Below are 14,789 nucleotides of genomic sequence, written 5' to 3'. Positions count from 1 at the left end.
TCAGGTTTGTTTGACAAGACTTATTTTCCATAAAACCATGTTGACTATGCAGTTTGAGGTAGTTAAAAAGTGCATTTTTCTTGCACCTTTAATCACACATCAAAGTTTTGTGCTCTAACTGCCCTGTGGGGACACTGCTGGCATGAACTAAAAGGTCATAGGTTGAATTAACGTAGTCCTCTTTCAAACAGGACTATGTTAATGCAACCACATACCTTTTAGTTTGCTCCAGCCTCATCTATACAGGGCGGATAGAGGCATTGCTTTGGCGCCCTCTACAGTTTACACTCCCATAGACCATAGACAAGCCCGGAGATGATAGCCAGGGCAGGGGTTGGCCATCAAGGGCCTTGAAGTGAAGAGAGGTAGCTTACGTTTGATACAATAGGGAAGGAGGACCCCAAAGGAAGAATGCAGAGAGGAGGACACAGTCAAAGTGACGGGCTAGGAAAATGAGCTTTGCAGCAGCATTTGGAATGGATATTAGAGGGGCAAGATTGCATTTGTCAAGGTCAGAGAGAAGGATGTTGCAGTAACTGAGATGCAATGATGAGAGCCTGGGTAAGAGTTTTAGTGGTGTGAATGGACAGGCCAGGCCATGTCTTAGAGATTTGATGCGGAAAGAAATGGCAAGTTTTAGACAGCCTGGATGTGAGGTCCTAGAGAAAGGTCCATGTGGCAGATTACAGGTGTGAGTGACAGGCAGGATGGCAGTGTTGTCCACAGTGATTAAGAAAGGAGGTAGTGGGGATTGGGGGAGAAGATTAAAAGCTCTGTTTTAGCCATGTTGAGCTTGAGCTGATGACTAGACATCCACAAGGAGATGTTAGAAGAGAGGGTGAGATTTTAGTTTGAACAGAAGGAGAGAGGTCTTGGATTAAAGAGGTAGAGCTGTGAGTAGTCAGCGTAGAAATGGTAATTGAATTTGTGTTTGCAGATGAGATTACCCATATATAAGGTGTGTATAGAGAAGGAAACTAAGGATGGAGCCCTATGAAACCCCCACAGAAAGTTAGAGGGGGGATGAGGAAGATCATCCAAAGGACATGCTGAAGGAGCAGTTAAAGAGGTGCTCAGAGAACCCAGAGAGGACGAAATCAGCAAAGCCAAAGGAGTAGAAAATTTCAAGAGGAGCATGGTTGACAGTGTAAAAGGAGAATAAGGATGGAGTACTAGTTCTGAATTTTGGCTAAGAAGAGGTGTATCTGAGAAAGAATCCTGATTTCTTTTACTATGGCTTCTTTTACATAGTCGTGTATTACCCCTCTTCAGGGATATATTAGTTCTGCTTCTAACTGACATATTTCATCATGTAAATCTAATGTGTCTTGAAGACAGTGGAGAATTCTGCTTGGGAACTCTTTTCTTTTTCTGTATTTCTTTCCTTTTATCCTTATCTTTACTCTTCTTTAAGGCATTCTTTCTCCATTGCCTCCTTATGTGTTGGAAATACAGATTGTTCTTTCAGTAAAAGCTGACTCCAGATGTTTATATACAGTTCCTAAAAATACCTATGTTCCCTGTGTGTTCACCTACAAAAATGTTATTATCTAACCACTTTTTTGCTTGCATTAGAGAGAACAAGGCAACTGCCCTATCTTTTTCTGCTTCACCTTTCAGTTTTCCCTAGAAAGTATTCACTGGTGTTTAGTTTTGAGGGATTTTTCCTAGCATTTTCTTATTTGGAAAGTTTAATTTCCTTATATATTTACACAAATACTGGCAGCTGCATCTTTGCAGGTTGAAGCAGTTTTCTTTGCCCAGGTTTGAAGCCAAAGTAAGCTGCATTGGTGTAAGCCATTTTTTACTAAAGTACAGCATATCTATACTAATGATTTGTACCGGTGCAGCTACCTTGGTGTAAAATCAAACCCATCGTAGATGAGTCCTTGAATTTTCCCAGACCTCTTTTCTTATAAGAGTTTTTGGAAGGTTAATTCTAAGATGCTATATAGAAGCTGTTAGTGCTAACCTATCTTCCTCTACTTCAGAATCATTAAGAGGCTGTAAACAAATTCCTGTTATAGGCCTTATTACTTCAAGACTAAACAGCTGAGAATTGGATGTTGTTTTTCTAATCAGATTTAAAGGGGGCTGTCCCTTTTCCACATCAGGACTCTCATCTATATATATTGATATAACTTTATATCAATCTCATTGTTGTAATAAGTGTAGTTGTAGCCATGTCAGTCCCAGGATATTAGAGAGAAAAGGTGGGTGAGGTAATACCTTTTATTGGACCAACTTCTGGACTCTGGATTTATCTTATTACAACAATTTGTAACCCACCTCTTTTTGTCCTGTGACTGCAGAAGTGTTAATGGGCCACTGTACCTTGAATGGTCCTTTACAATATGTACATAAGAACATAAGAACGGCCGTACTGGGTCAGACCAAAGGTCCATCTAGCCCAGTATCTTGTCTACCGACAGTGGCCAATGCCAGGTGCCCCAGAGGGAGTGAATCTAACAGGCAATGATCAAGTGATCTCTCTCCTGCCATCCATCTCCACCCTCTGACAAACAGATGCTAGGGACACCATTCCTTACCCATCCTGGCTAATAGCCATTAATGGACTTAACCACCATGAATTTATCCAGTTCTCTTTTAAACGCTGTTATAGTCCTAGCCTTCACAACCTCCTCAGGTAAGGAGTTCCACAAGTTGACTGTGCGCTGCGTGAAGAAGAACTTCTTTTTATTTGTTTTAAACCTGCTGCCTATTAATTTCATTTGGTGACCCCTAGTTCTTGTATTATGGGACTAAGTAAATAACTTTTCCTTATCCACTTTCTCCACAACTACTTATGCTAAACTAGCGATAACTACTTATGCTAAACAGTCTGTTCCTCCTTGCATTTTGCTGTGATACTGGAAGTACCTTTCCCAGACCTGTGGAAGAGCTCTGTTTGGCTCGAAAACTTGTCTCTCTCACCAACAGAAGTTGGTCCAATAAAAGATATCCTCACCCACCTTGTGTCTCTTAGATCAATTCCAGTCATTTTGGGAATGGACACTTCTGCCTAAGGATATGGTGCAATTTCAACTTTTCTCTTTTTTTAAAAAACATCCATTAACTCTGATGTAAAACACTATGAACTAAGGATGAAACCGTGTCAAACAAGTAATCCCTGCCTTTTTCCAATCCACTTAGATATACTAAGCAGATAGCAGATTGATGTATCTGGTACATTTTCTTGAGCACTATTCAACCACAACTTCCATTCTCTCAAAAAAATGCATGAGATCTCAGTAATCTGCATTGTTATGTGTTCTTTCATTAGCTTCCATACTTCTGTTTTTCATGTGGCCTTGCAAACCAACTAATCCGTAGTTCTTAAAAGTCTGTTTAAACCAAATATCAAAGAAATTATAATTTTCTTACCATGGAAAATAAAAGTGAATGTAAAAATAGTGATGTGCTAAAACTTTACATTCAAAATTTCATTCTGTATCTTTATACTCTATAAAATAACAGTCAAATATCTTTCATAGCTGAGGTTCTTCATGAGATTAGCTGTAAAGGCAATGGATAGTCAAGTAGGCACAACATGGTAGTCATCTGCAAAATATTATTTACATATTATATTTAACATGCATGAGACAGGAATGTGTACCTCCTAGGTATGCTATTAAAAGGTAGTTTTGTCTTCGGAATGTTAAAGATTTTGCACAGGTAATTCATGCTCACTGCAGGGAGAGAGGAAAATGCTTTAAAATAATTGCTGAATGTTTATAATGTGTTCAGTGTACTGTGAAATGCCATTTCAGTTTGCTGAGGACGAAGGCTGTTATATTGGTGGCTTTGCAGTGATTGAGTATGAGACTGCAGAGCAGGCTGAGGAAGTGCAAGAAGTCACAGATGGTATGACTATCAGAGGAAAGAGAGTCCAGGTGTCGTACTGTGCTCCTGGAGCACCAGGACGAAGCACATTAGCTGCATTTATAGCAGCACAACGTATGGTAAGAGACCTTCCATTTTCAAAGAGAAAACACTTTAAATGTTTATATGATATGTTGTACATATATAGGAATTTATAAAATCCATTGGAAGAGAATCCCATAAGTGCTTTTATAATCAGCTTAGTATTTTAATAAGATTATTACTCAGCCAAGTGAAAATTCTTTTTTGAACAGAAGAAAGCTATTCGGCTCAGTGAAATGTTAATACTTAAATTGTAGTTCTGTTCTGACAAGTGACTCTGTAAAATGACGTTGTGGAGTTTCATGTTTATTTACTCACAGTGACTACACATCAAAATTGCTCTGTTTACAAATGAAAAGATGGTTTCTCTAACCAAGAGCTTAGGTTATAACTCAGTCTGTTCAAAGTGTTACTCTGCATCTACACAAGAAAAGTGGTTGAGTTTAGGTTGGAGTTGGCTAGCTCATGTTAGCTAGCTGGCAAACTCAACCTTCTTCCTAGTTAAGACAAGGACATGAACAGCAGGGATCAGGGGTAAGAGATTGTTTCAGTTCAAAACTAAACTAAGAGAGAGTGCTTTTTAACAGCTGTAGGTTGGTTTAAAATGAGACAAGTAAATGTAATTTAAAAATAAATGTCAGGGTAGTGGGAATGACTTCGTTTCATGCTTGGTGTAGAATGAAGCTTTTATGCCCTGCATGTCATATCAAATTATTTCTTAGAAAATTGGATGTGAAGGTAAGTGGTACATGAAGCTGTCTTGAAGGTTGTAGCAGAATATTCTCATTACTTTGGATAGCTCTGAGTAAACTCAGCTGCTTTTCTATAGAGTTATTCACCTCAACTCTGTAGAAGAGCAGCTGAGTTTAGTGTTATTAAAGATGGCATATTTTATTGGTCTTAACGGTGGACTACATCTCCTTTCCATTTCCAGAGTTGTGGGGAAAATGTGTCTTTTCCAGGAAAAAAAACTGCCCCGTGGGTGTTATGAGTGTGTGTGTGTTTTGTGTTGTGAGGGGGTAGGGTGACAAGTTGGGGACAGGGGTTGCTGTGGGGCACATTTTTTGAGCTTCTATTTCATACTGAAATATTTACATGAAGCGAACGTGTATTTGAAACCTTTTTGATCCTACAAACATTACATTATAATTTCAGTCTGTGAATGAATGGTTTAAAACAGCGGTTCTCAAACTGTGGGTCAGGACCCCAAAGTGGGTCGCGACCCCATTTTAATGGGGTCGCCAGGACTGACTCAGATTTGTTGACTCAGGGCTTCAGTCCTGGGTGCCGGGGCTCAGGTTACAGGCCCCCTTCCTGGGGCTGAAGCCCTTGAGCTTTGGTTTTCCCCCTCTCTCCCACTGCCTGGGACAGTGGGGCTCAGGCTTTGGCCCTGCCACCTGGGGCAGCTGGGGTCAGGCTTCGGTTCCCCCTCTTGGGGTCATGTAATAATTTTTGTTGTCAGAAGGGAGTCGCGGTGCAATGAAGTTTAAGAACCCCTGGTTTAAAAGGTTGAGAGAGAAGTAATGAGAATATTGAGGTGCTGTTATGCCTGTTAGTTTTATACTTTTCTTATTGTTTCCTATCTAGAAACCTAAAGGGGAAGGAGAGAAATGCAGCAACCATGATAATTTCAGTGTAAAGGAAATGCTGGAATATGTTACTAATGAGCTTTACAGTGAAAGGGTTAATTACATATATTTGGTGAAAGGAAATTGCAGGAACACTGATCTTTGAACTCTGGTGTGTGACACATGGAGATCAAGGAAATAATATCCAGCTATGGATCTAAACCTATTTGTTTTATAAATAAAGGGTTTGCGCCAGCAAATTTGTTTGAGGTAGTCATGGCAACAGAATATGCTTTTGTTTAATCCTGAGTGTAATGTTTCTGTATTTCTATTAATTCCAGATGAGAAACAACAGAAAAGGATTGCTTCCAGAACCAAATCCAGTGCAGATTATGAAGAGTTTAAATAACCCAGCCATGTTACAAATGTTACTGCAGCCCCAGTTGTGTAGACGTGCTCGTAAACATGGTAAGCCTTGTTAAAAATAGAGAAATAAGAAAAGAATTCCGTGTGGTTAGTGATACAACAAGCTTTAGCTTAAAAAAAAAATCAGGAGCAACCTTTTAAAATACATATGTTTATAATTGCTCGAGATAGTCCTCTTCACAAAAGTGACAGAAAACAAATGGACAACAAACTCTCATGACAGTTAATTTAAATGAGACACAAACTGGGTGAGGTAATGTCTTTTATTAGACCCACTTCTGTTGGTCAAAGAGACAAGTTTTCAAGCTACAGGGCTCTTCTTCAGGTCTGGGAGAGGTAATCAGAATGTCACAGCTAAATACAAGGTAGAAAAGATTGTGAAGCATTAGGATTTAACACATTGCAAGACACCATTCCTGATGAAGCGGGCAATTAATACCTCTATAGAGGTGTAGCTCAAAAGCGTGTCTCTCTCAGCAACAGAAGTTGCTCCAATAAAAGATATTACCTCACCTGCTTTGTGTCTCTCATATCTTGGGACCAACATGGCTATACCACTGCAAACAGTGAATTTAAATATCATTGCTCCTTGTAAACACCCTCATGCTAACTCTGCAATCTATGTATATTTATATTAGAAATTGGTATAAAACAAAACCTTTCATCCAAACACCCTCAGACTTTGGGGATCTGGTTCCAGATCTGAACTTGCAACTCAAGTCCCTCTCTAGTTCATACTGTTTTAAAATTATTTCTTTCTTGTATGTTACCATAGATGTATATAGCATTTTACAAGCACGCTGTTAAACAATGTCCTTCTTCCAAAGGAACTTTCCTTCTAATTTGAATGGACAATAAATTAAAAGTAACGTATCATGTTTCAAAGAATTAAAGTGTTAGCAATAAGAATGGGAACAGTCAGTCTGAAGAGATCATTGAGGGAAGACTCAGGGCAAGTCTACACTACAGCACTACATCGGCGCGGCTGCAGCACGTCTTCACCAGTGAGAGAGCGCTCTCCCGTCGGCATAATCATTCCACTTTGGCGAGAAGCGGAAGCACGTCTCCCGCCGACATAGCACTGATGTGGACAGCGTAAAACTTGTGTCACTTGGGGAGTAGGGGGGTTCACACCCCTGAGCGACGTAAGTTATATCAGCTTAGGCTGTAGCATAGACCTGCCTAAAGAATGAATGGCTGTGCTATAAATATTATGGGTGTGGGTGAGAATCTATGCAGTGCCTTTAAGACAGTTGGGAGGGATGAGGATGAGGTGGCTTTAAGCCGCTTTAGCACCCTTCCAATCCTGGGTTGCTCTGGGGGATAGAGAGGCCCCTAGTTTAACTCAGCCCTCAGGGCCTCTCTGTGGGTATGTCTACACTGCAAAAAAAACATGTTCTTAACTGAGGTTAGCTAACCTTTGTTCACTAACTTGGGTTAAAACACACCTCTTTTTGCAGTGTAGACATACCTCAAGTTAGAGAAGCTTCCCTGGGCTGCTCTGTGGGCCACAGTACTGTGTGCTGTGGGCCTGTACCCAGCACAACTCTCCTGCTCCCAGGACGGCTCCATAGTGCACACCTCCTATGAGTGGGTCTTTGGGAGGCAGCCTATGGCTTTCTTCATCAATTCCTGCTTGGGGACAGTCCTCTTGCTGCTGGATAAAGGGCTTTTAGGATCCTTTTACATTGCTTCTGCCCTTTTACCTGTCATAACATGGCCAGAATGGAGATGAGTATCTTGCCCTCTGTGCAGGTGAACCCTAATTTTTCAATGGTTCCTGGAAATTCAGAAAATTGAGATTTTTGGGAAAAACAAAATTCCACTCTTGGTGGCATTTCTGAATTTTGCATAATTGAGTTTGGATAATCAGAATTTTACCTGTATTTCAAGGAGCACATGTGTGGCTCTCTATAGTTGTGAATAAGTGTATATGTGGCTTTTTACGATAGAGCAGTAATGCATTAAGAGGTATCTGTGAAGATGGAGAAGTGCAAGACAGCTTTGAGTGTGGTTGTTTTCAGAAGGTTGGCTGTAAAAATGTCACTGTATGGTTTTATATTTGCCTCACACTGGTTTCTGTATTAAATTTGCTCAAGTTACATTTAAAAGGATGGCTTTTCAAATTGTGACAGCCTTGCAGACTCACTATGGGAAGATGGATTCTGTCTGACGTGTACATGATGTACATTATTACCTGTTTACAATTGACTACACAGAAATTGTATGTCCAATGACTATGTATCTATCGAAGCACTTGAACTAAGGCCCCAGTCCTGCAGTTTAGAGTGAACGAGAAGACCTGTGCACCTTTGAGGAACCCTGTTGACTTCAGTGGGGCTCCCGGTAGACATAGCCGTTTTCCTATGTGCTATTAATTGCAGGATAAGAGTCTCTCTGCATAATAAGCTTCAGCCAGATGTGTATTAAAAGGGTTCACTGTCCTGATTTTTAGTCAGTTAATTAAATGTTAAATCCTATAGAAATATTTAGAAAAAGGCAAATATGTAAAGTGTATGTAACTGTTAAAAATCATTCTTTGCCTAACTTTTAAAAGTTCTATAAATTTGTCAAGGATCCTATCTTGTGTTTTCTCCAGCAGTTTTTGGAGTATCTGCTGGTTTACCTCATCTTATAAATACAGCAGTCAGTCCAGGATTTTTCCATTTGAATAAAGTACACCAGGTATGTTTATCAGTGTGAAAAAAATTATATCCATTTATGTATTTAAGCAGTATTTTGTATTTAAGCAGTATTTTGCATTAAAACGTGTAACAGATCTCAAGAATTGACAACTAAAATCAAATGTTTTTGTTAAAATGACTTTATGTAGTATATGTTAAATACAAAGTAATTTCAAGAGACTTTTTAAATAAGATATGAGATTTGACTAATCAAAATTGAGGAGTGCTTACTGTCTGTATGCAAATTACCATTTTATTTTTTCTGAATTTTTGATTCGCTGTTACCTGATTGTTTTGTGGTAGAGAGAACTTATCGTTTCTAGAAAGAACATCTGTTTCCAAGTAACAGGTTGAGTAACAAGGACCATTGATTCATTTTGTAAGTAGCTCATTCAAGAACAAAGCCTTTTTGGAAAATAAGTCTGATTCAAGGCTGGAAGTGTGTTATCATTGTGTTTATTTTTAAAGACTGTAAAGTGTACTACATAAATGATAACAACAATAATAATTTTGAGGTGTTAGTTTTTAGCTAAAAATAAATCAAAACTGTGTATTACTGAAGTGTTCTCAGAGTTCTTGTGGTGTATTATAAGGCTCCTATGACTTCCAAACCACTATGAGCCCAACAGTAGTAAAAGGGGATATTCTGGAAGCTCATATAAAGAATCCAAAGTTCATAGGGGTATCTTGTAGGGAGATTTGGGATGAATCTACCCCCTAACTCAGGGACAAGGGCTGGGCTGCAGTAACAGCTTTTGTCCACAATCAGTACTCCCTTTTGTACCAATCTATTGAGTCAACAGGCCACCCAGTTTCCACTTCTGCTTACCGCATCAGGACTACTGTAGGGGCTTCCACAGTGTGGACTCTGCCAAGGGGTGAATTTTACCCTTAGGAAATATGGGTGGGGTTTTCAAAAGTACCTAGAGAAGTCAGGAAGTTCTAATACCATTGATTTTTAAATGAGGCTTTTGCTCCTTACTCTATTCAGTACTTTTGAAATTCCTACTCAAAATAAAAACAATTCTTATTTATTCGTTACTATTTCTATTATACTTTTAAGATCTATAGCTCCATGTCTGTTAAGAGAGATTGAACTAAAATAGGAGAGATTTTCTTCACAGTAAAGACACTTTGCTTTCTCTCATTTTTCTATTATGCGTTATCTAGAGGCATGTATTCCTTTCAAATGTTAGGTATGTTGTTTAGATCTGCAGCACACCATAGAATAAAATACATTTGCTGCATGTTGTAAAGTTTATTGAACACAAAGAGTGTTATTTGCTTGCATTTTTAAAGTATATATATGACCTTTTCCTCTGATATATTTAGTTACTGCTGCTCTTTCTATGGTCTTGTAGATTTTGTGCTTCCTTGGAAGGCAACATAAATGCTTTTTAATCACAGTTGGAAGGAGGCATGTTGTACATAGTTGCAGTGTGACTGATGATGATCCGCTGCTTTTTGGCTTAAGTATACTACAGCCAAACAAACTATTGCTATTGCCTTGGATAGGGTCATGCATTTAATATTCTTCCATGGGAGCTCCTGCTTTTAATTAGTCACTAAACCTGGCCCAGTAAGCTGAGTTACTGCCAGTAATTTAATTATCTAGGTTCCTTTCATTGGCACTTGTGTACCCTTATTCCGTATTCTGTATCTTTTTGGGGTACTCTTCAATGCCAGAGAATCTGGTCACTATTTCTTTCTTGGAATTCAGTGTTATCATGTACAGGAAAAGAAGCTGTGTTACTTTCTAGCTTTTTGTTGGTTTGTCAAAAGAACACTGGTTCAGCTTATTTCTGTATTCCTTCCTGCGTAGGTTGTTTTTGCTGCGTGGACTTGACAGTTCAAGATTTTGTTAACTGATACGTTGAGAGGAATCACTTTTTAAAAATATGATGCCAAAACATTGCTTATAGAATAATTAAATTATAGATAATTAGGAGGACATGACAGATGAGAATTTGAACAGTTGTTTGGATGAATCACTGAATACTTTTTTTAACTTAACTACTCTTGGTATTTCTTAATGATAGAAATGTGTGTGCCACCATAACACATTTTGAACATTTAGAGTTATGTGTTAACTGACTGATCTAACTGTTTAACAGCTCTTCCTGTGATTAATCCAGAGAGTCTGTTTTGAAGATTCAGCCAAACAATTTTCTTAAAAGTTTGTCATTTAATCAGTACATTTTCTTTCTTGATGTAACTCAGAAAATACAAATAAAATGATAAAAAATAAAGATATACTGGCAACATCAGACGCAGGTCATTTCTACTTGAGATGCTTAGGACGGCTGTGCGGACTCAATACACAAACATATTGATGCAGTTAATCCAGATTTGGCCCCTGTTTGTTTTGCAGAGTTCTGTTTTTGCAGGTTCTTAGAGATTCCTTGTTTTGTGTGTTGATATTATTGTAAATAATTTCCAAAACACAGAGGACTGTTCTGTGACATGAATGTCTGTGTTCTACGTGTTCTGAGTTTAGTTCCTAAGGAATCTGCATCCCTGCCACTTTGGGACACAAACTGTGCTGGCTATAAATGTCTAGAAACATTTGTGAGGCAGAGTTCTGGCAAAGCCATAAAGCATGCAAAGCCCTACTTGCTCTTCTCAGCTGCTTCTTCAGTTTTCAATCATTAGTGGTGATCTGTCTGCACTCACACAGTGAGGAATTTTTATTCCATATTTCTAGTCTTGCCTCACAGAATGCGTTCTTTAAATGCCAGAGTGCTACAGAAAAAGGTTTATAGAGACCTGGAGCAAACATATGTTTTGGCTGGCAAATCATGTTCAAGAACCTCTTGCTCTCCAAGAATGATGTTTGACTCAATGTTTTCAAGCAGTCATGTAGTTAGCACAAATTATAGCAGTGGTTCTCAAACTTTTGTACTGGTGACCCCTTTCACATAGCAAGCCTCTGAGTGTGACTCCCCCCTCTCTTTTATAAATTAAAAACACTTGTTTATATATTTAACAACATTATAAATGCTGGAAGCAAAGCGGGGTTTGGGGTGGAGGCTGACAGCTCACAACCCCTCATGTAATAACCTCACAATCCCCTTAGGGGTCCCGACCCCCAGTTTGAGAACCCCTGAAGTATAGCATGGTTTGATGCTCCAGTGTGGACAGCCATTTCTTTTAAACCATCATGCAATCCAAAAACCATACTGTAGAATATCCCCAAGGAAAAGTTCTAGTATGGCATCTCAACATGGTTTGTTAAGTGTCTTGATTGTGGATGAAAACCGTGTTACAACAGTGTTTTAGTGTAACTGTGCATGAAAACCATTTCAAAAAACATTATGAGCCACAGTATGAACATAGCCTGAATAACTAGCCACGTTATGAATGTTCTGGGAATAGTGCTCTATGGTAGGATACTTACCAATGAGAAAGGGAAGAATCATATATGTGTAGTTATCCTTTCTGAAGGTAGCATTAATGTTTAGAGACTGTAAAGCAGTATATAATAGCCCCTAACTATCCCAACATAACCTAATAAAGCAGTGAGATGTTTGGAGCAGATGCCATGTAAGAAATAAAAACATTGTAAAACACAATACAATAAACTACACTTATCCTCTAAAAAGCACCCAGAACATCAAACTGGAGGAAAGGAAGGATAAAAGGAATTCAGAATCTTCTGAAAGCTTTGATTGCAAATGAAGCAAGGATTTGGTTTTATGGAGGGGAAGTCACTGACTTCAGATAAACATAGATATTGTCATTCCCCTTTGTCATGTTTATTCATAAGCTAAAAGTATCTGGCCTATATCACATCAGCTGGAAATCTTGCAACAAGTGTAATTTTTTTGTATTCTTTAACTAATGCTTCTTGTGTCAATTTGACAGAATTCTGTTCTGGGGAATACATCTAATTTACTGCTACAGAACCTCTCCCACCTACAACTGGCACAGAAGCAACTAATTAAAATTGAGAATATTCAAACTAACAGTGTAAGTTCATCATTTTAACTTTAGTTATCTACCTGTGTACCTTTTTATTAACTATTTTCTAAAACAAATAGGACTTTTTAGCCTATTAAAACTTTAACCATCTAGCATATGTAGAAGAGATTAACTGTATGTGAAAGCCTGTGGAATAGCTAAGATGACTGTAGTCATTTACAATACAACTTGTTCTTTTTTATAGAAACCTGGCTTACTTGGAGAGCCTCCACCAATGTTACTTCAGACGGTATTGGGAACAAGGCCAATACCATCAGTGAGTGCAGACCTGGGAAACCATGGAGAAGCGCATACATGTAAATGACATTTTGTTTCATACTGTACCAGCAGAAATGTCCAGTTTGAAAATATGCAGCTGACTCACTCCTACTTTTTTAACAAAAGTGATAATCAATAACTTTAACCTTATCACCACAGAATAAGGAAGCCACCATGCCTAACAACAATGTGAAATACAGGAGCATTTAACAAAAGAATTATGTTGATTATTGCTGTATTGATCGGTTTCGGTTGGCTGCTTTCACTACCTGGCACAAACTCCGAGGCTTCCCAGTTACACAAACTTAGATATTTTATGAAAAAAGCAGCAATGCAACCAATGGGCATATTTTCATTTAGCTTCTAAAGCATACATAGATGAGGATTCTGGCACAGACACCTTGGCTTCATTGCCTTCTCTTCCAGAAGATTCCCATATTTTTGTTTTCCATGGTCTGTATTTGCCAGGCATGTACTTGAGTATCTAAATCTCCAGCAGGCTACTGTCTGCTCATGTTAATTTTGCAGGCTTAAACATCAAAATCCAGACAAATTCAGAATAATTAGCATGGTATCATATATCCCACACACACTTGCTTACATCTTGGTGTCAGTTCAGGCTGACCTGGAAGGTTATCACTTAAGTCAAACAGGTATATAACTGAAAGAAGCCAAGAGTAAGCAGAATAGCAAAATGTAAACAGAAATGGGCCACATATTCCAAGGAGAGGCTAACCATGAACAGACTTGCTGATTAACCCCTTTATGCTAGGAATGAGCTGTTCCTGATGTGAGCTAAATTTTTAACAGCGGCCTCTAAAATCATGGACACATTTTTTCATGACCGCATTATTTTAATTCCTAGATAGGGTAGTTAGATGTCTATTCGGTTTGTGCGAAATGACTCTAGGAGTTAACGCTAGGTGCTTTAACATTTAATATAAGACAGTCTCATCTTCCTGTGTTGAGTGAAATTAGCACACTATCAACACTCTCCTATTACGACTCTTAACTGTCAGATAAACCCACAGCAATATATTTGGCTAGGGTTCTGAATTTGCTTTAATGGCTTAAGGTGATTTGGCATGCTATTTCTTGCCTGAAGTTCTCAGTTTCTGAAAGGAGCACTGTTTTCATTTTAGTGTCTTATTTTCTTACTGATGTTCTTGGATATATGAATGGGACTAGATCTTATTCACTTTTCTTTGCTTATGCCCATATCCCCTATCTGATGCAATGTACTAGACATGTTAAAAAGGGCATTTGCTTTACTTTATATTACTGTGGTTTTCAATACTTGTAGCCTCTCTTAGTCCATGCCTTTTAGTCCTACAATTAACTTTATTCCATTTTAAGGGCGTCTACTTTTAATACGCTTGTAGACCTCGACATTTTGATTTTGGAGAAATCAAATATCTTGATTTTACTGATAGTCCTTGTTTTTAATGAATTTTCCTAATGTCTTGTCTCTTCACATGAGGACAGAAATAGGTGTTTCGTATTCATTCCTGTAGGTTCCCACCTGATACATCTCCACATCACAAAGCTTCTCTTACAAGTAGCTGTTCTGCTGAAATCAGCTGTGAATCCAGCCCACCGGAATCCTATTAGGTTTTACCTGGTGTTGAGTAAAAGTCCATTACATGGAATGTTTTAAACCTCTAAAGTTGTTGACATTACATCTTGATGGAAAAGGAATTAGCGCTCAAGTTGGGAGAGGTAGTTCAACGGCATCAAGGAGTTTAAAGGCTTTGTGAAGACTAATGCTCTTCATTGCATATAAATCTATGTATTTGGATAAGCCTACAGTTACTACTCTGCATTTGATTTCACTTCCCTGTGAATACCGTAAAGTGAGGGTGCTTTGTCCCTTGTCAGGAAGGAGGGTGGGGAAAAAGCTTTGGTAATTCATTAGAGATTCCTGCAGCCAGCAAAGTGCTGGTGAACG

General features: G+C 38.6%; 1 protein-coding gene across 3 annotated transcripts in view; it reads left to right on the top strand.

Moving 5' to 3' along the window:
* The window catches only part of LOC112115950 (ribonucleoprotein PTB-binding 2), a 59,119-nt gene that overhangs the window by 33,393 nt on the left and 10,937 nt on the right, over positions 1-14,789 (top strand). For 2 of the 3 annotated variants that reach the window (XM_024213188.2, XM_024213190.2), the window contains exons 4-8: positions 3,771-3,962; positions 5,834-5,960; positions 8,518-8,603; positions 12,467-12,571; positions 12,768-12,879. In XM_024213188.2, coding sequence (XP_024068956.2) covers positions 3,771-3,962; positions 5,834-5,960; positions 8,518-8,603; positions 12,467-12,571; positions 12,768-12,879 — 622 coding nt within the window. The remainder of the gene's footprint in view (positions 1-3,770; positions 3,963-5,833; positions 5,961-8,517; positions 8,604-12,466; positions 12,572-12,767; positions 12,880-14,789) is intronic. The other variant, XM_024213189.2, reaches the window with a different exon arrangement.

This window comes from Terrapene carolina, unplaced genomic scaffold (assembly GCF_002925995.2).
Source record: "Terrapene carolina triunguis isolate 2854851 unplaced genomic scaffold, T_m_triunguis-2.0 Scaffold211, whole genome shotgun sequence".
Classification (NCBI taxonomy): Eukaryota; Metazoa; Chordata; order Testudines; family Emydidae; genus Terrapene; species Terrapene triunguis.
Note: the sequence above shows the minus strand (reverse complement) of the source record. Positions and strands in the feature narration are given on the sequence as shown.